Genomic DNA, 21,827 nt, shown 5'->3' with positions numbered 1-21,827 from the left:
CCAGCTGCCCAGGAGAAAACTGGCAAGTAGACTTAAGGGGAAACCGATAACAAGTATTCCTTCTGTAACACCTCTTCGTGGGTTTTCCCTCCTCCCAAACAGCTTGCAACGGTGAATGCAACATGCTGCGCAGTATGCTTGAGCACCCAGAAGTAACAATTGGCCCTCGTTGCTAGAAACCAGTATCTGTAGAGGATTTCCAGCTTAGAGACCTCCAAGTTTCCAGTTTTGAAAGGAAGAGGAAGCTATATGCAGAAGGACTGCAGGAAGCAGCTGTTTTGGTAAGCAGGCTGTGCCCTTGAAACGGAGCAAAGCACCCTTGCTAGCTACTTTGGATGAGGACGGAGTTGCCCATTGCCGAGGGGAACTGGCGAGGGTTGCCCCATGCTTTGTTTCGAAATTTTAAACCACAGATGCTGTGGCAATCGCCAGCTGGCTGGCAGAAGCAAGAACTGAGTGTTTAGTGAAGTACACCACCAAAAACGTTTAAAAGGTCTTGCCACAGGGATGGCTACTGCATTTTAGCTATCCTTACAACAGCACATGGAAATACACTGGCAAAAGTGACCCAGCAAGCAGATTTTCAGGAAGCACAAATCAGCATTGTTCTCTTGACCTCATGTACTCAGATTTGCAGCCCTTGACAAGACCTATGAAATCTAATGAAAATGCAACCCTTTCCAGGGTATGTGTTTGGTTGTTTCTTTCCCCCTAATATTAGGAGATTTAACTTTATTACTTTTTTTTTTTCCCCCCGATGGAATTCTAAATTCTCTGAAGTCTACAGAAAGAAACACTTCAACGCTTTAATGACATTTTACCCTTTTAGGACTTCATCTGGAAGAGAAAAAAAGGGAGGTCCTATCTGTTTGAATTCACATAAAGGACTCTAATGACCTGTTCAGTGCTTTTGACTGTTAGAGGTAAGACAAAGACATTATCAGCCCCAAAATCTTAAAAAATTTATGTTAAAAAGCTAAAAATTGAACATTTTTAGCCTTAATTATGTGCAGACTGCAAAGCACTGAACATCATTTCAGATAAAGGGAGCAGAGAAGAGACTGTGAGGAAGAATTCCACTTTTTCATCCCACTTCTCTCCAGACTACGTGTCCTTCTCAGTATAAAATACATGGGCAAGAGGTGAAGGTGGAGGAATAGCCACAGCACCGGTATTACCATTCCCAAACGGTGTATGTCCACGTATTAACTAACCTGGTTCCTCCACCGCAGACATCTGTGCATTAACAGAAAGGCAGGTGTCCCACTGCCTTTTCAGAGCCCAGGAGTGTCCTGGCTTCAGGGGCAAAGGATGCTGCAAAAGGTCACAAATAGGGACCAAAGTAGGAACACTTTCACTCCTCCATTTTTGATTCTGTTCAGAGAAGAATAAAGGAAGATATCCTCACTTCAATATTTTCTTCTTTTCAGGAAGAAAATATTCTGTTCACATGGAGCAAACGCAGTAAAAAAATGAAACAGTAAACTAATGCACTCTGCAATATTAGCCAATATTCCCAAAGTGCTTTACTGATTCAAAAAATGAATTTATTTCCAACACCTGATGGGATGAATCATCTTTCTCTCCCTCCCCACCCCCACTTTTCTCTTCAGAGAAAACCGAAGCTTAAACAGCTTTTCCTCAGTAATAAATGGAAGTTTATAGCAGAACCAGAAATAAAACTAGATCTTCTTAATGCATCTATTTCCTATTGCAAGAGCAGCAGAAACTAACCGTAATCCCATTGTTCAGTCATTGCTCATACAATTATCTTTTTCTTTTTTAGACTGGGCGTGTGCAAGCATATGTAGGAGTCAGAAAAACTTTAACAGAGAACCGTTTCCCAGGTAATCCACACCTATGATTTCTTCTTGCTGTGAATGCTTCGCTCAAACCTCCTTTTGCTCCCCGTGCTCTCTTCCACCTCCGCTGCCATCAGCCATGGCACAGCAATGCAGGGAGTCCCTGCCTAGCTCTGTGGAAGAAGAACTGCTGCAGTCACTCAACTGGCTGGGCTCATTTGCCTTTTTTAATGCCCTCAGAGAGCAGGGCAAGTTCACAAAAAACGAACCTACTGCCTTTGCATTTAAACTGTGCATGAGGAAGCCCTGGGACTGATGAGGGAAACCTCCAGTACATTCCAGTTGCTTCAAATACAGTAGCAACATCAAGAGCAGCCAATGCAAATACTTATTTTTTCACTGCCCCTTCAAAAATAACTTCTTTTACAAGTTCTCTTTTACCACATGTAAGCTGAGCTATTTTCTTGGCTCTCGGGAACGAAGAGCAACCTTGTAATTTGAGTAAGAGGAAGCCTGGAACTGTGCTCTCCCCGGAGACCTACACGCGAGTAACAACTGAGCCGCTGTGCCTGTCTTGTTCTTGGGAGAGGGAATATACAGCTTCGCTCCTTTCTGCGGGCACTGAGCCAGGCAGTCTGGTCAGGAAAGCAGCAGGAGCCAGAACAAATTCTGTTCCCCATGTCCTTCCAGTCATTGCTTACAACAGGGAGTATCAGGTGAGCAGCCTCTGCTTCTTCCTCTGCTTGGCTGGAGGCACAATGCCCCTTTCTAGACTGGGATAAAAGCACATTACAGGCATATATAGTGATATGTATACTGATCTATGCCTATACACCAACAACCTGCTTGAAAAGTCTAACGTAGCAATGACAGCAAGTATGTTGAGTTAAATGGCAGGCTGTGCTCCTTGCCATTAGTGCATCAGTCAGCTGAGTAAGAGGCGGTGTACACTTGTATGGACTAGGCTTTTCAAACAAACATTACACATATCAGTGTGCACTATCATCATACCTTTATGCTCCAACACTGACAAAGGCAAACCGGAGTTGGACATAGCCAGAATCTACATTTAAATAACACTTGATTAATTGAAGTAGTGCTTAACAAGGAAACAGAAAGTTGCTGATGGATTAAAGGGTTTCTTTCAATTTTTTTTTTTCCATTAGTATTTTGACATTTCATTTTGTTTTAGGACATCTTTGTCAGCTAAATGGACAGTGGGATTGAGTGCACCCTCAGCAAGTTTGCTGATGACACCAAGCTGTGCGGTGCGGTTGACACGCTGTAGGGAAGGGATGCCATCCAGAGGGACCTTGACAGGCTTGAGAGGTGGGCCCATGCAAACCTCATGAAGTTCAACAAGGCCAAGTGCAAGGACCTGCACATGTGTCAGGGCAATCCTAAGCATAAATACAGGCTGGGCAATGAGTGGATTGAGAGCAGCCCTGAGGAGAAGGACTTGGGGGTGCTGGTTGACGAGAAGCTCACCATGACCTGGCAATGTGTGTTTGCAGCCCAGAAAGCCAACTGTATCCTGGGCTGCACTGAAAGAAGCTTGGCCAGCAGGTCAAGGGAGGTGATCCTCCCTCTCTGCTCCACTCTCGTGAGACCCCACCTGCAGTACTGTGTTCAGGTCTGGGGCCCCCAACATAAGGAGGACATGGACCTGTTGGATCGAGTCCAGAGAAGGGCCACAGAGATGATCAGAGGACTGGAGCACCTCTCCTATGAAGACAGGCTGAGAGAGTTGGGGTTGTGAGAAGAGAAGGCTCTGGGGAGACCTTACAGCAGCCTTCCAGTACCTGAAGAGGGCCTACAGGAAAAATGAGGAGGGACTCCTTAATGGAGAGTGTAGTGATAGGACAAGGGGTAATGGCTTTAAACTGAAAGAGGGTAGATTTAGATTAGATGTAAGGAAGAAGTTCTTCCCTGTGAGGGTGGTGAGGCACTGGAACTGGTTGCCCAGAGAGGTTGTGGCTGCCCCATCCCTGGAAGTGTTCAAGGCCAGGTTGGATGGGGCTTGGAGCAACCTGGTCTAGTGGAAGGTGTCCCTGCCCATGGCAGGGGGGTTGGAACTAGGTGTTCTTTAAGGTCCCTTCCAACCCAAACCATTCTGTGATGATAGGGTAATAGAGTACTGCACCTCCAAGGTATGTTGCCGAACCACACAGTCAGAATCAGTATTTGCTTTCAAGAGATACGTAGGAGCCCAGAACCAGAATACGAACACAAAGGAAAGAAGTTCAGCTTCTCTTAATTAGCTGATGGAAGTTCCCACACAGCACTGCTCCCAGTCCAGGAGATCTCTCATGGACCTGCATGATTTTGAGTTTTCCTAATTGTTTAAATCATATTTTTAAGAAGACTCTCTGCCTGCCTAGAACTTCATTATGATTTAAAAAGAGACTGGCAATGATGGCAAAAATTGATTGTCTTATTTGCATTCCCTAAAGTTATTACTAATCTCAGCTTTTATGTCTCTGATTCTAATCAAGATTAAGCATTTCCTTTAATTAGAAAAATATGGGAGAGACCTATAATCCATCATTGCAGATGACAGATTCATTTACCCATGCAGAACAGGTAAAAATTGCTACAAATTTTCTACTCACAAACTCTGCAATGATTTTCACAAGCGCAAAGAACTGCAAAGCAGCAGAGGGAAAAAAAAAAAAAACAACAAACAAACCAAACCTTGATCTGTAATGCACTAACAAGCTGTCAATAAATTAGGACCTGACCACTGAGATAATGGTTTCTAAATAGCGTGGAATTAACTTAATTCTGCAACAGTTTGTGCTCTTGCTTCATTCCTCAGAGACCTCCTACATGGCCAATAATTTAATCCTGCAGTTACTTTTTCTTGTAGCCACAGTCTGCAGTGACTAAAAGCACAGGTAAGCTTAACAAAAGGTGCAGAACTCTTGCCTTAAGCCCGCATTGTGACTAATTTAATTGCTCACAACTTTATTGCCTTAGGAAACAAACAGCTCGTGGTTTATTGTACCATTCTGCCAAGAAGCAGATGGATTAAGTCTTCCCCACTCCATCTAGAAACTTAGGGCTTTATTAAAGGAAAAAATTAGCAGGCTAGGGAAGGAAAGTCTGCCTCCTGAAGAAGGGAAAAGGAGCTTTGTTGGTTTCCAATAGGTAATCTTTCCAAGTTCACAGACCCCCTGTATGACCTACTGAAATGTTCAAGCAGAGAGAAATACACACAACCTGCAAAGAACAAAATAACATTTAGAAAAAAAAAAAAGAGAAAGAGAAGGAAAACAGAGGGAAAAAAGAGAGGGGGCGAAAGAGAGGATTACATGAGAAAAAAGAGAAAGGAGAAAAATGGGAATAAAAAGAAAAATAGAAAGGAAAAAAGAAAAATAGAAAGAAAAAAAGAAAAAGAAAAAAAAGGGGGGGGGGGGTAAAAAGACATCACCTTCAAAACTCTCCATGCGTAAGCTGCTCACTGGGGAATTCACCGAGAACTGGCACTGCCACCACACCAAGAGAGCACAGCAGTGAAGGGCATGGCGCGAGATCACCAGGCGCGTATTGTTTCCTCTCTCCTTCCCAAGGGCTCTGCCTGAGGACAGCTGTCACTCAGAGCACACTCACTCATTCCGCTCCTTTCTGTCATCGCTCACCGCTGCAGTGACCCACCAGGCAGGGGCCACCGTTGTGCCAGGTCGTGCTCCCTGCCCTCGCCAGCTGAGCCTGCCCACTCAATAGTTGCTCCCGGTGGTACTTATGAGATGCAGGTGCTCTCCACACTCATTTCAAAAAGAAGCCTGCAGGTACTGCCACAGCTGAGTAATAAATTACCTCTTGGTCCCCTGACCTACTTTTAGCCACATAGTTTTATTTAGACTATGAATTCTTTCTCCTCTGTTTACAGGTGCCTAGACAATGCAGTCCTGAAACAGGAATGGGGTTTGTTTCTAGGCATGATCCCAGTACTAGTAGTTACTAATTTGAGTTGCCTTTGTCCCCACCCACTATGGGTACATCTGTCCATAGGTTGTAAACTCATGTTTGATGACACTCTTGTTTTGTACACTTGATAATTACCCGGTATGACATGCGAGTTTCCAGGTATACGTGACTTCCCTGCTTGCGCAGTCTAGGAACTGAAGCAGATTTGTGTTTCCAGCGAGACTTCTCTGCCCTCAGGGGAGCACAGGTCACCCCCACCTGCCTCTGGATGTTTTCATATGAAATCCCTGGTGATTTTCAAAGTCCTGTACATGGACATGACTGAGGCTAAAACACGCATTGTACCTGGAAACATGATAACAGGGGATCCTCCGTAGCCAAATCAAGAGGACTTTGAAACCCAAATCCTTTGTGCTGCAACTGGTGGTTTCGGAACTGGAAAATTAATCTTGTGACACGGCACAAGTTATTGGACCCAGGCACATCATTTACCAGACTGGATACGCCTGAAGCTTGAGCCTGGGGCCTAGGCATCCTGAGAGGCACAGGTGCAAAATGTTCAATGAACCAAGCAGGAGTATGTCCTCAAGATAAAATTTCATTGGCACCAAGCTTCTTGATGTCGAGTTCCCAGCACAGAGAAAAATGACAAAGTTAAGGAATTTATGTTCTAGTGAAGTTAAAAAAAAAATACACATTCAAGCTAGTGCCTGCCTGAGTCTTATTCTATCAGAGCTTTTCTTTCTCTTTTCAGATGAAGGTCCCTAGTAAATTACAGGAGACTCAAAAGTCTGGGGCTGAATGGAACAAGTTTTCTGGCAATCTAGGAGGTTTGGTTGAGTTATCCCAGATTTACTCTGGTTTAACCAGCAGCAGAATTTGGCCATTCTGAAGAAAATGTAAGAAAGCTGAAATAGGTGGAGCTTGCACATTGGGGCAGCTAAGGAAATAATGGAAATGACACCAAGTCCAACCCCACCTAAACCCTCTATGAATCTTGGAGTTTTCAAACAGGTTATACGACTTCATTTCAAGCAAACTATCTGATGACAAAATAAGTAGGAGACAAAGTACAAAATTCAAGCTGCGTTTGATTCTGCTTTTACTTAAACTGCTGTAAATCTACTGCAGCCAAAAATCTGACACGTGTGACATAAGACAGGAGAGTATCCTGAGAAAACCTACATGTAACTTTTATAAATAAATAATGTACTTAACATACTGACAAGAAAAAAAAGAAAAAAAGAAAAAGGAAATAAAAATTAACTGAACTGGAGCTTATGCTAATCTGCTTTTGCTGCAGAATATTTCATGTTCCTAATACCCAGGGTACTGTGAAATGAAAATATTCCCTTTGCTTAGCCTTAGAAACATTTCCTAAACATTTTACCTTTGCGATAATCCATATAATTTTGTCTTTGCTTTATAAGAACAAATATAATACTGTTTGCTGATTGGATGGATGACAAAGAAAAAACACCAACTACCCAGAAATCCCTAAGGGGGAGCATAAGCTTTTTGTATGTATTTATTTCATTACAGCATAAATTGGAGTACATAAAAAGCTTTACCTATACTTCAAAAATGAAACTGTTAATACATCAGTTACACATATAATTCACCTGAATTGTGAACAGTGTCTAAAGCATTTGCATTCGTTAATCTGTTGTAAGTGGCAGCATCGACATTGCTATTTCATGATTTCACAAATTTGTCCAAGGTTTATGCACTAAGACTTAAAAGCAAAGCACGAGACTCCTGCAAAAAGTAGCTTATTAAACACTGTGGTTGTTTGAGATGTACTGCAGGTGCAAAAGGATAAGACTAACAACATAACTGGTAAAAACTCAGGCTGTTTAAGAAACAGTTGAAAAAAATTGGCTCTGTAGTCATCACTGTCTCAAGTACCAACTCTGGTTTCCCTTCCCTGCTATTTGTTTGTTTCAACTGGATATACAGTAGGTATTTTTGACTCCTAATTCTTCTGTTCCCTCCTATCCCTCTGCCCTACGCTCCCATTTCTTCCCATTGAGTAATTTATGGAAGTTAGAGAGTCTCCAAAGTAGCCTGCTGATTCCTAACACGGATGGGTTTATTCCAGCAGCTCTCAGCATTCAGTAGGCCAAAACAAATGAAAAGTGTGTGATTATATATTCTGAGTGCACAGTTTTACTGAGCTTATGTGTCAATCTCTGCTTTTAGTAGCAGTAATAAAAAGTCAGAATACTTCCAGTAATCTACTAAATGTGTGGAACTATTACAAACTTGCACTAAATTATCTCAAAGTAGGAGTTGAGGCAGTAAATATACTTAAATAAAAACATACTTTGCTACAATAGTACTTGGGCTCATACTGGTAATGGCTACACAGAGATGTTCTGTTAAATCCAGTGCGAATCTGGTGCGCAGAATAACGGCAGACAAAAGAAGAAATTCATTAAATGCTTGTTACTACAACTGCTCAACAGTACCACCATTTCCCCTTCTTGTGCTTTCTTAAGTTTCCCAGGAGCAATGCCACTGAAAAAAAAAAGCCCAAAGATACAATTCTGACTAAATCTTCTGGGTTCATTGAAGTAGAAAGCACTACATGTCAGTCCGGACACAAAGCAAATCACCCCAGTACCACTGTTAAGCTGTGTGATAATGAAGGGTAACACATCTACAGAGCAGTCAATGGATACCGTAAAGTAGGAAAAGCAATAGGCCACTCATGAATAGCGATAAATCAAGATACAACACTCTGAGAGCCAATCAAACAGCACAGGAGAGTTGCAGCTTTCATGTGAATAATTTATTCTTTTGTCACTTTAAATTTTACCAGGTACTTATTTACAAAGAAATTTTTTTTGTGGACAGAATTTACATCAGCTACTGCACAATTTCATTCATTAATAGGGTATGATTAGCATCCTTCCCATGTCACTTAATAGTGCCTGTTTTGATCAAATAGGGTTATTCTTTTGCCAATTATTCCTTTGACTTAGTTTCCAAGTGTAAACAGAATTTGTACACATGCTTTTGCTGCAATTAAGATTTTTTTTTATGGAACTGGTTAATAAATGGAAATAGTACAGTTCCATCCATTACTAGCATTTGCAAAGAAGGCTTGTTTATTGAAGCAGGGATTTACTTTTAGATGCAATGAAAGCTTTAGGCATTTCCATGTTAGGCACTGCAATGCCTCTTTACTTAAGGCGTCACCCCTGAGAAGAATCCAAATTCCCTGCTTGGCCTCCCAGTACAGTGCATGGAGTCCCTCACCTCAGACTGGCAACCCAAAATACAGAGCCGGTCTGGAAAAGCTTTCCACAGAAGAAAACTTGCCCAATTGCACCAACATGTACTAAATGTGTCCTGAATTACCCATCCAGGAGCTGGAATCTACCCAGAACTCGGTGTGCAGAAGCCTATGTGTGCTTTTGGAGGATGTGCATGAGGTTCATCCCTGAAAAAGAGCCATAGGGGGTGGTCCCACACTCTTCTTCCAAATAGTCATCTAGATGTGAGAACACACACATGTGATGTGGGAGGCCCGAGTTCAGTCCTTACTCAGCTTAAGGGAATTCAAGCCTACATCCTCTAGCAGATGACCTTGAAAGCAGGAGTACTCTAGGGAGGAGGAAGCAGAAAAATTATCTCCCGCATGTCCTATCAGAAGTGGGAGAAGGGGACTGCGAGATTCATGGAGAAGAAAGACAGCAGGGAGGACTATGTCTCTCCAGCTAGTCTCAGATCACTATGAGGATGAGGGTTTGAATTCACCTACCTGGATCATTTCTGAGATTTTTAGCCAATTAATGTATAATACAAAACACATAAATATTTATAGATCAGGAATTAGCTCCAAGAGGTCCTTCAATCCATTGCCAATCAGGCAGTGGGAGATGTGGATTGAATCCTTGCAGGCCAAGAAAGAAAACGCATATCTCCATGTTCCCATGCAAATAGAGTAGCCTTCAGGCTATTAGATAAAATAGCTCTGTTTTAAAAGCAAAACATATGCAAATGCAATCTGAGGGTGGCCTAGCCCTTTAGCTTGTACCATAAAACCATATTACACCAGTGGTTTCACATCAGCTAGTTTCAAAGGAGTTGAGGCAGTAGCTAGGTAGGTGCGTAACTGCTCAGAGGTGAGCAGTTCTGAATGGGTGGAGGGGAACTGCTCGGCACCTCCACATGTCAAAGGGAGCGTGGTTGCTCAGTTTAAGTTAAACTGGAGAGTTCTGGGATGACAATTTTGGTCTTCAAATGCCTGAAGTCCACCTAAATTCTGGTTTTAGTACCCAAGTCTGGTGGGGGTTTTTTTTGGATACGCTGAAGATAGAACTGGGGGGAAAAAAAACCTCTCAGCAAACCTGCCTCAGGCTTACCAGGGAGGAAACAGAGGCCACGGAGTAGGAAATCTGGCTAGAAACATGCCTCTGTTGTCAATCATCAGGCTGTGATTATGCAAAGAGTGTACAAAGGAAACAGGTTTGATGGACAGCTACTAATGAAGACCAGACTCTGCCCTCATTTACACCGTGTAAACAGTGAAAGCGGGTAAGCACTTGATTCAACCTTTTCTAACAATAGGAGCTAGCAAAAATACAAACCACTGCAGGTTTGTAGAATGCTTATTACTGTAAAGATTATTTCCAAATGTATTTCTTCATGGTGTACAGCAACAAATATTGGAAGAAAGGGTATGTTTCATTCTTTCCCGGAAGTCTATGGCATATTTTCGCAGCTTAAATCATGGAGACTTCCCAAAACTCATTTAGAAACATTTTCATGCATTAGCAGGAATTAAAATGATTAATTAATGCTTAATTAATAGGAACGCAAAAGCTGGCTTGATTCCTCACTATGCTGTAGTATAAGAACTATACTACGTAATATTTTGAACTATGAAATCGTACTGTATTATTGTTAAGATAAAAGAGACATTTCCTTGGGTGTTCCTGGTGACTCTACTAATTCAAAATCTGCCCTAGGGCTTATGTCTTTAGTTTAAGTATGCACCTAAGTGTTTCACTACACAGCTTGAAACACTTCCTACAGTTAACATAAAAATGATGCTGAAGGAAAACACATCATTTTTCTTTCCTGTTCAAGCTACAATGCTGTAATTTTATTTAGAGTCAACATTTCCAAGGATTCTTGTCTGAGAATTAAGTCCATCATTCAGTGAAAAAAATCAATTTCTTTGTGAATTGCTAATGAATATGCCATCTGTGGTATTAAATTCCGCTGCACCAACCTGTACTGAGGCTAAGATAAGCGTCACACTCTGCAGGCCTACAGCTCCTACCTGGCTGATGCTTTAATTAGCTCACTAGGGAATAGGTTCGCTTGGCTAAGAACTTTGAGGACTGGACAACTGTTTTCTACAGGATGGCTAACCAGATCAGCTGCATTAAAACCCTGTGCAAGACAGATAGAGAAAAGGAAAAAAAAACCACATGAAAGTGAAGGAAAGAAGTATCTATAAACTTCACTATTCTCTTTCGTGAAGATGGTGTCTCTTAGGACAGAGCCTGCTGCCTTCCTTTGGAACTAGCAATAACGTATAAGAATGCTAATGTCCTGTTTATCAGAAACATCTTAATAAAACATAAAAAGATCTGCTTTCTTTGATGTAAGGTCCCTATGTCTTTCTAAAATATGAATCTATACTAAAGCTTCGAGTATAAACAATTCCCTTCCACAGTCCATGCCAGTTCCAGGCTGAATTATCAATAGCAAAAACACTGGTTCTTTTTTTTTTTTTCCAGAAAAGGTTTCTCAGTGATTTACCATAAAGCTAAAACATTTGCCTTGCCTATTGATTTTTTTATATAAAATGTATAAAATAAATGCATGTGCCCTTTTCAATAGAGTCTGTCTGCGTAGGCGGTTTACACTTTTCCAATTCTGAGTAACGTGACAAAAAGTATGCTCCAACTTTCCACAGGCAGTAAGAAGCTTTGTGTGGTTTTGTCTCGTTAGGATGCTGCTCCACAAACAGCGCTCTCGGGTGGTTCAGAATCCCAATGACAGCATATGCCATCAGCACGTACTGCAATTAACAAGGACTTATTGATTACAGCAATCATTAGATTGAAATAAATAAAGCAGTCTCTCAATCAAAAGATAGGGAAATAACATCATGCTAGTGCACAATATAATCAACATGTGTAGCGCATTCCTATTTTCCATGTCCTCCTTTAATGGTCTTGCACTAAGCTGGAAAAGCCTCTTGCCACAGGATACTGAACATACAATGAAACATTTAAGCTGTCTGCAGTCAGTTTCAAAAAATTTACATTTGGTTTAGGTTAATCTTCCTTGACTTGCAGTTAATTAAAGAGCAGCTGAAGTACAAAATATTTCCCCCAACTCTAGTGGCATACATGGTCATGTCAATCGGTTGCAGTCTAAACAGCTTCATTTTTGTTTTAATTTAAAATCTCTGATAAAAAAAGGTAATAAAATGATGTCTTTTTATACAGAAACCATTGCCGTTTTCAGATAAAGAACATATCAACGTTTCATATCTGCTATAGTATGCCACATTTTAAAATGGTAACTTGTCTTTTTCTTTTTTTTTTTGTATTCCAAACACAAATATGTGGCACACATTCGTGTTACTTAAAAATTTAAGTCTGGTATCTGTTAAATCATTTGTGGTTGAAATTCCTGGGACCACACAGTGCCACGTCTTCCTTAAACCATCTATTGCACCAGAAATGAAAGGCTGTGATGGAGATGTTCTTCCTATACTTTGCTAACACAGGAAATAGTTGGTTTAACGTAAAAACAAATGCAGCCAAGCTACGTTGCCGGCAGTGTTTATCCCTCGGTATCATCCCGGAGAGAAAGAAAACAAATGGAAGAAAAGGCTCCAGCCCAGATTGCAACTACGTGTAAACACGCAACCAACACTAACAGTAACATCCCATTATGACACTGTTGTCAGGAATTTTTTAGAAATCCAGGTGTAAAAAAGTTTTCCTCGGATTGGGCATTGGCACAAACATAATCCAGAGATTATCTTTATAGCAGCTTTTCCTTTCATGTGCTTGGCTTTTCACACAAAGCACAGCAAACACGAAAAGAGTTACAACCGAGTTACAACCAAGTGGCTCCAGCTCAACATCTTGGGAGCAGAGAGGAGGAAAGGAGGAGCCCCTTGTCTCTGCAAACACGCCAGAGAGGGTCCCCTCTGTAGGGGGGAGTTTGTGGGTCCCCCACAGCTGCAACCCAGCTCCCCGCTTGGGAAGCCAGAGCCAGCTGGATACCTCACAGCAGGAGGGAGCCCTCCTGGTCCCCTGCTTTGTCCAGCCTCTCGGGCAGGGTGAGCACGAAGGGTAGGAGGACACCCTTGGCATCCAAGGGAGCTTTAAGAAGCTCCCCATCGAAGGTGCCCTTGAGCCCACCATCTGCTTCCACCTCACCGTCCTGGGCTAGGCTGAAGCGGAGAGTGCCGGTCCGGTTGACGCAGTAGATGGTGTTGCCCAAGGGGGCGCAGCGGAAGGGCTGGATGGGGCTGCCGCTGGGCCGCAGGCTGGCGCACTGGCTCCAGCGCTTGGCCACCGTGTTGTATCGGAAAACTTCAACGCCACCGCCAGCCCCACCGCCTGGGCCCTGCTCCCCACCACGGCCGCTGCTCACGTCAAAGCGGTAGATGAAGCTCTTGAAGGCCACCATGTCAGCAGAGCGCCGGCGGCTGCTGTTGTAAGGGCACTCCTGCCACTCGTCACGCTTGGGGTCATACTTGAGCAGGCGGTAGAAGAGGGAGCCTCCCGACACATAGATCTCCCCGTTGCAGGTGGTGGCCTCATGAGCCACAGCGAAGGCACCCTTGGGCAGGGGTGCCACAGGGCTCCAGCGGTCGGCCCGCGGGTCGTACCTCTCCACGGTGAAGAGGCACTCGCCCCCCACAGCGTAGAGGTAACCGTCCAGGGCCAGCAGCTTGAGCTGCGAGCGGGGCTGAGCCAGCGGCCGCACCTGGCTCCAGGTGTCGGTAAGGGGGTTGTAGCAGAAGACCTTGTCGGAAAGGCGGGCCCGGGGCTCGCTGCCCGCTGGCCCCACCGCGATGCCCCCTGCAAGGAAGAGGTAGTTGTGGAGGACACACATGGCGCAGCCCTTGGCATTGGCCTCCTCGGGCAGACGCGTCAGCACCCTCCACTCGCCGCTGGCCTCCTGGTAGCAGTGGATGAGGGAGCCGCTCTCCTCCAGCGACACCACGGAGGAAGGGCTCTGTGGCCGGCTGCTCTCGCGGCTCTGCGGCCGGCTGCCGCCACCCGGCCGCTCGAAGGCATCGCTGACCTCGGCCACCAGCAAGCAGGGCCGGCCGGCCTCCATGCGCCGCTGCAGAATGAGGTCCCGCTCAGTGCCACTGAGGCGGCCGTAGACGCTGGGCTCCCGCAGCACCTCCAGGTAGTGGTCACTCATGAAGCGGTAGGCGGCCTCCCGCAGCTCCGCCAGCCGCTGCTTTTTGGCCAGGCAGAGGAGCTGGTAGCAGTTGTCGAGGCGGAGCTGGGCGCGCATGGCCTCGGCAGCGCAGTGCAGGGCGCAAGGCATCTGGAGGACACGGGCGCCGCTCACCACCTCGGCCAGGTTGTCGTGCCGCACCTCGCCCATGCGGGCTGTGTACACGTAGTCGATGAGGAGCCGCAGCGCCCCGTAGCTCACCCCCTTCACCCGCAGGACATCCCGTGAGGCGCGGGCGCGAAAGTAGTCGCTCTTGGCCGCCAGCACCGACTTGTGCGCCCGGATGCGACGCCCCGACACCTCGATCACCAGGTCGGGCTCCTCCGCCGGCCGCTCCCGCGCCCCCCGCCGCCTCCTCCTCCTCCTCCGGCTGGCAGGCGGCGTTGTTGATCTCCCACTGGCTCTCCACCACCCGGCCGCCGGCGGCGGGCGGCTGCGGCTCGGCGGCGGCGGCGCTGAAGCAGAGGGAGGAGCTGAAGCCGCAGGGGGCGGCCGGGGTGGGCGGGGGCGGCGGCGGGGCGCCGGGCCCGGCCCCGCTCTCCTCCTCCTCCGCCGCGCCGCTGCCTTCCATGGAGCCGCGCTAGCTGCGCCGGCGCCGCGCCGCGCCCGGGCGGAGGGCTCTCGGCCGCCGCGGGGCGGCCATCACCTGCGGGGAAAGACCGGAGAGCGCTCAGCTTCCCGCGGCCGGGCCCCGCTCCCCCCCGGCCGGCTTCCCCCCCGCCCTGCCGCCCCGCTTCTCCGGCTTAGTACCGAGAGCCGCCGACGCGGCGGGCGGGGCGGTCTCTGGGCTCCGCGGCGAACCCCGCGCTTCCCCTTTCCCCGCAGGAGCCGTCCTGCGGCTAACTGCGCTCGCTAGCTTACCCCCCGAAAACCCGACCTCTTTCGGGGAGGGGGGGTCGCCCCCATGAGCACCTCCACGGCCTGAAACGCCACTCTGGTTTGCCTGTTGCAGGGCAAAAACGTCAAGCCGTTTGCACGCGCTGCGTCCTTTTCGTCACAACTGGTCCCTGCGCTGCGCGGGGCAATGAGGGAAAACGTCCTTTAAAGGCAGATACTTCGGAGTACTGCCGTAATTTATTCACCTTGTGCAACTATTTCAGTGGAAGGTAGCGGCTGCAATCTGTTCCGGAAGGAGATGCCCCACTAGCCAAGTTTTCCTTTACACGACCTTCGCGAAGGTTTCTTCGTGTCACTGCTCCTCATATGCATTCCCCCTGTTCAAAAGAAAGCGTAACAAGTTGATTGGTTTTAAAATCGATACGTTCTCAGTTCACTCAGAAGTTTGGGATTATTAGAGTTAAGTTTCCTTTAATAGGATATCTATAGTACCTTAAAGTGACCAGAAGTATGCTAATTGACTCTAATTTTTAGTCTACTAGAGTTTAGTGGGCATGGATGATGGTTGGACTCGATGATCTTGAAGGTCTTTTCCAACCTAAATGATTCTATGATTCTAATTGTTTACAAAACACATCAAAGGATTTTTTTGGTGGTGTTACGACAAAAGCAATCTGACATGTATGTAACAGCGTATGTAGCTGTAATGCACTAGGGAGATGTAAATCAGGCTTCATAGGGACTGGTTCATGTCCGAAAGATTTAGGGCTTCTGTGAACAAAAAGTAGAAGCGAGCAAAAATCACAATAGATAATTAGAACATGAAGTTTCTCCTGGGAAAATGGCAGGCTACAGGGCAAGGCTGTAAGTAGGTTAGTCCCTGTCAGCACAATCACCACCCTGTTGTATCTTCATTTCACAAATGCAGTTTTTAGAATTTAAGGAAGTGATGTTTGTTTGCCTCATGTTTGTTTATGAATTTCCCAGGCTCAGTTGAAGTTTTGACGAATGACGCATGAAAATTGTCCAAATGTACTTAATTTCATTTAATAAGTATCTGCAGCTCTGATTCTATTTTTAAGGATGTTATTAATTTCCATTAAAATTGCCGTTGGCAGGTTTTTCAGTCCTCAAGGAACACTCATTTCTATGTAAAATATACCTTGTGACTTCCTTTCAGCAGAGATAATTTATTTACCCTACTAAATTAATATTAGGAAAATCTAACTTTTTGATTTTTTTTTTAAATGAAAGCATAATTGCTAAGTAACATTGTCTGGAACCGCCTGACACGGACATGAAACCTAGAAGCCCATACTTGCGCAAGCAAACTTCACTTAAATGGTAGTATCGGTCTTATCTTACGGGTTTTTATTTTGTGCACTTGCCCTGTGAAGGACTTTCTACTACATTTGGTCTTATTCAGTTAGACAATAAATCAATACTGAGGTTTGACTTCTGGATAGTTGAGCCTTTGAGACTGTAACAAGGTTTCAACAGCATTTGAAAACTCCTTACTAGAATGAGTGGATTTCACAAACTTTATATTTCTCATCTGGGTGTTTAAAAATCCGGAACTTAGGAAGTTTCTAAGACATTTTATGAACTTTGGAAGCCTTAGAGGCAAATTTCCTGAGGTCCAGACCCAAACTTGGTAGGTTAGGCTTTACTGACTTTGCTGCAGCTTTAACTAGATGAGGAGAAATGCAGTGATCTGTGTGTACACTCAGTGTGTCTGTGGAAGATATATTGATTCATTAATAACTTAAACTGGGCAGCATCCCTGTCGGTGTGATTTTGTTTTTCAGCGAGTCTTCACAGTACTGAATTCACTATGTAGCTATTTTTTATTCTGATTTATTGGGCCATAGACATTGAGATTAATCTACTTTCTGCTCCAGGCCTTCCAGAGCCCTGATGATCAGCTGTGTTCGAGAGCAGCTGCTGTGACTGACACTGGCAAAATGACAAAGGCCAAATGGAGATGGTTAGAAAAGGACCCAGAATGTCAAGTTCTGATGTACTGTTATATTAAGAAAACTGCTACCAGCATATCATTTGTAACATAAGCAAGTAATGGAAACATTTTGTGCCCCCTCTGCCCTTTTTTGGGCTGAGTGCCCCGATATTCAACCCTTATCTTGCTACAGTCCTGGATAGCTTGACCTCCTCAGCCATGAACATTCAAAGGGTGCCAATATACTTTCCCCCATTGCTCTCAATATTATGATCTTTCCTGGATCCAGACACACCTCACTTTTGAGGCCACTTTTCCTAACTTCTCCTAGTTAAGTTCCCCCTCTACAAGAAGGAATGAGTAGCTTCAGATAGTTTCAAGCTCTCAGTCTACTGCTTGATTTTGCAAGTGAAACTATAAAGGAAGAATGAAAGAGAATTCTACTAAAAGTAAAAAGTGTGGGTGACTAAATGTGAGAAGTCAAAACCAGTAACGAATACCAATAGTATCTCTGTATGGTGAAATGTATTTCCTCCATCATGTCTTGAAGGAAAATCACCAATTACAATATTCAAAGTTGTTAAAAACAGCATCCAGAAAAAGTGATCTTTTCAGCTTTCTCAGCTAATGAAAACAAAAAGGGTGAGATCCTCCTCAAGCACAGTAATCATACCTTTTCCCATCATCAGGTATCTGCTTGGCTTAGAAGTTTGACTTGACACTGAAATGTTATTGAGAAAGAAGCTGCCACCCACCATAGTCCTAACAAACACCTGTGTTAAGATCCTTTTGAGGAATCGCAAGGAGGAAGGACTGATGGTACAGCTTGCTAATGGCAAGCAGCAGAATTCTGAAGAAAATTATCTTCTGTTACATTTAAATCTAACTACCAAGAATATATTGAAATTCATGCTGAGCATGAGGAGGGCTTGAATCACAGTATCACATGCAATTTAGGCAACAAGGAACTCTACAGGGAAGCTGAAGACTTAGAAAAGCTAAAAGAGGGTTTGGAGGACTTTGTCAATGACAAAGCAACGACTGCTCCAGCAATCTCAGCAGTTTTGTCTAGCTGAAAACAAAGTACAGGAATTAGACAAAGACGAAACTGAAAAAATAATTCAGAGCAGTTGTGGAACCTTCCCATTATTGAGCAACATGACCAATCTGAGTTAAAAGGCCATGGATTTAGTATAAAACAGGAAAAAGCTGAAAGGGGCTGATGGAAATACAATACTGAACTCCTTCTTCATCCTTTTTTTATCTACAGTGATCAAAGAGTTGTATTGCTATTCTGGTGACACAGAACATTCAAAAATTACAGAATTGCAGAAGATACTTGATAGCTGTGCTGGTTCAAAAGGATCTGAGCTCGTCTGGATTAAGACAAACTTGTTTTAGCACTTTTTTCAAAACTCACAAACAGGATAGGTACTGGAAAAGGAAGCAAGCTGTTTAGAGTACATGGCATCTGTGGCCTGATGTCACCTTTTATACCGGGGACTTTTAAGTCAGAAGCTGAATTACTTGGACTGAAACTGTTTTCATTATCATGGGTTTGGTCTAAGGATGATGTAATGTTAATGGACAGAGGAACTGCCAACAAACATGAACTGTATTTACAGACTTGGCAATGACACACTTACAATATCCTGGATGTGTGCCCCCAACCTCAGATGCTGTGAGACATAGCTCAAGTAACAGCACAGATAAGAAGGCATAGCTTTTTCTGACAGAGCAACTGTAATGAAGAGCTGCAGGTAAAGTTTCCTGGCACTGTATTCATTTGGCAGTTCTTCTGATAAAATCCAGTTAAATGCTTGTTTTTCATTGTTTTCTCTCTATTATTTTTGTGCAGTGCCAATAACCTTTGACCCAGACCTTGTCTTCTAGCAAGACCCACTTTCTCTGGGGAATATGCACATGTGGGAGGAATTGAGTTACTGCTCTCCAGTTCACAAATGGAAACTGCTCTGACTCAGTCCCAGGGTAAATAAAAGCAGTGCTTTCCCTATCATAAGCAACTCTAATTTACATAAGCAGGCTATCCTCCCCAAGAGACACCACACCAGTTCAGAACTGACAGAATGCCGTTCTGCTCCACCTTAGCCCAGGAAATGCTTTTGTAAAAACTTGTACTGCCAAATTTTACCCCAGTAGAGAATTCCCTCAGGATAGGGGCATCATCTGATTGAGATGATTAAGGAGTCCAAAGAGGCAGCATCATCAAAACAGAGAAAACATCCCTTGTATTTATTTTAAAAACTAAAAGATGACTGTTAGAAGTAGAACTGGCTAGTGTGAAGACATGCAGCTCAGCCCAGAAGGCAGAATCTTCTGGAGGACAGACTCAAGTGTAGAGGAGTTTGCATATTTATAAAAATGGTCTGTTACACTCCTGCTCATTGAGCAGATCTGTGAAATTTGGGGGGAAAAAATGGTCTCTTCACAGCTGGGGAAAACATCTGGAGGGGGAAAACATCTGGAGCATAGAGATGCCATTTCTCTGAAGGGGCTTGCAGCACTTGAATTTTTGCATCCTCTTACAGCTTTAAACTCTAGATCTTAACCACTTGATTAACCTCCTGCCTGTAAGAAAAAAAGAATTGTCTTTCAATGTCTCACCTCAAGAAAAATTGCAAGAAGAATAAATTTTTTCCTTCCCTTTTTTAAAATTAGGAGTGCTCAAAATTGGTGTTACAATACAATCCTAGTGTCTTGCCCTGCCTACTGGATGTATGCCTTTTGTAGTATTGCATCCATACTCAGGTTGCCTATGCAGCTTCCTTGTGACCTCCCAAGGTGCTGTAATTTTCTCACAACATGTAATGGACGTATGAATGTTTTTCTCATAACTGCAAAATTTTCATACAACCATAAAGAGAAATAAACATTTAAGAAATGCAGCGTATGATTACAGACCACACAAGAAACATGTGGGCAGCAGTTCCTCATCAGAAACTCAGAGGAAGAAAAGACTGTGTGTGTCTGGGCAGGGATGAAGAGAGAGAGGAAGTAAGCCATAATAAAAATATTATCAAAAGCCTGATGAAATCAATACTATAGCTAGCAAATCTAAACTAAAAATATACAAGTTCTAAACAGTCATCATGACCAGAGAAAAGGTTTCCTAGCAGTGATATCCATAGAGACAAACATTCTCTAAAAAGGAAACTATCTTCTTGAGTTCCTTCCAGTTTAGACTCTTCAGAAGTAGTTAGGGAGGAGCAGTGTCTCTCAGGAGTTCTCACACCAAAAAGGAAATAACACTCCCACAACAGCAAAATCTAGCAAATGTTAAGCGTAAGTCCTCTCCAGTACCTCTTAAAAGAAAGAAAGTCTAACAAAAGAAGAACAGTCAGAAACAAGGTTTTGAGTGATTACAATACCTTTGGGGAGAACTCCAGAGCTGATGTGATGTCTTCATCACTAATGCACTACCGATCAGGAGATAATAGCATGGCAATACCATACTGAATGTAACAGAACTTTTTATGGAGAATTGCTGCTAGTTCTAGACATGGCCTCATAATTACAGTTCTAGATATAAGGTGAGAGCATGTGGTGGTGTCTGTGATAGACTGAAGTTTGGTTACTTTCATCGTATCTGGACACAGCTAACACTACATTAGATGAACAGCTGTGCATAACATACCAGCATAGTGCTACAGCTGAAAGGATGAATGCAGGCGTTGAATGTGTATACTGGGAAATAAGGAGTAACAGTAGGGAAAAGGTTACCTTTCATCTATAGCATTAGTAGGTTTGCAATGAAACGGGATGGATGGATGGATGGATGGATGGATGGAGGCATGTATGTTCCAGGCTTTACATTTTAGAAGTAGTACTTAAAAATCTGGGAGGACAGAGAAAAGTACCAAATTATTTAAGAGCTATAGAAAAACACTCCAGTGAGAGACTCGCAACAGCACTCTGCAACCAGACACGAGCTTACGCTGCGGCCACACCGTGTGCGCCAGTCTCAAGCCAACTCCCAAGCAAAAAGGTGATACCTAGCTTAGGCACCACCTCACAGCCATACTTCCATGGCTTTGGACAGAAGGTGGCTTGTGCTAGTCACTTGGAGAACAGGTAGAGCAAGCCTTAGTCAGCCTGAGAAATGCAGTGCTGACACTTTTTCAGGGCTTGGTGACTTGATGACTGTGCACAAGTGTAGGCACATGAAAATTCTGCACACTGATAGCCGCCTTAGGCTGGTGGAGAAAGCCCTTAACAAACCAAGGGGAGGAAGCATAAACAAAGCAAAATATTTACACTACTGAGGAAAAAGGAGAAAAAAAAAAGACCACAGCATACTGTGGGTACTGAAAGTTTACATGAATTGATGGGGACAGTGAAGAACGGGCTCGAGGAAGGGAAATCTATTGAAGGTGACCAAGTACATACTAAACACTAAAACTGCGTCCAGCTTAGGAGCATCCTGAGCTGGAAAATGGTCAGAGTATTACTATTCAAATATAAAGAAGTATCCCATGGAGAAATAAATATTTTTACCCTACTACACGCTTCTTTCAATACTGGCTTATGGTCCACGTGGGAGGCAGGATGCTGGGCTAGGTGGACATTTGATCTGACATGGAAAGACCCTTATTCTGATGCGATGAGATGAAGATCAGGAGTGTGTGCCTTGCTGGAAGGCACTTGGGAGTCCAGGGGGAATGAAATTTGACAGGAGCAGACTAGTTGATCTAGCAATCCTTTCTGACCTTAAATTCTGGAAATTGCCATATACCAGGAGTACTGACATCAAGGAAAGCATCAGCTTGTGATGATTAAAAGCCTCATTTTAGCATTAATGTGGTTAACTGCTGTAATGTTGA

The 21,827-nt window shown here is 44.1% G+C and overlaps 1 protein-coding gene across 1 annotated transcript in view; it reads right to left on the bottom strand.

Moving 5' to 3' along the window:
* Positions 1-7,226: 7,226 nt before the first annotated feature.
* Positions 7,227-21,827, bottom strand: part of KBTBD11 (kelch repeat and BTB domain containing 11) — a 22,299-nt gene continuing 7,698 nt past the window's right edge. Inside the window, 3 exon segments of the mRNA XM_052809177.1 lie at positions 7,227-14,538; positions 14,540-14,838; positions 15,275-15,406. Coding sequence (XP_052665137.1) covers positions 12,999-14,538; positions 14,540-14,763 — 1,764 coding nt within the window. The 5' untranslated portion in view covers positions 14,764-14,838; positions 15,275-15,406 and the 3' untranslated portion in view covers positions 7,227-12,998.

This window comes from Harpia harpyja, chromosome 15, assembly GCF_026419915.1.
Source record: "Harpia harpyja isolate bHarHar1 chromosome 15, bHarHar1 primary haplotype, whole genome shotgun sequence".
Lineage (NCBI taxonomy): Eukaryota > Metazoa > Chordata > Aves > Accipitriformes > Accipitridae > Harpia > Harpia harpyja.
Note: the sequence above shows the minus strand (reverse complement) of the source record. Positions and strands in the feature narration are given on the sequence as shown.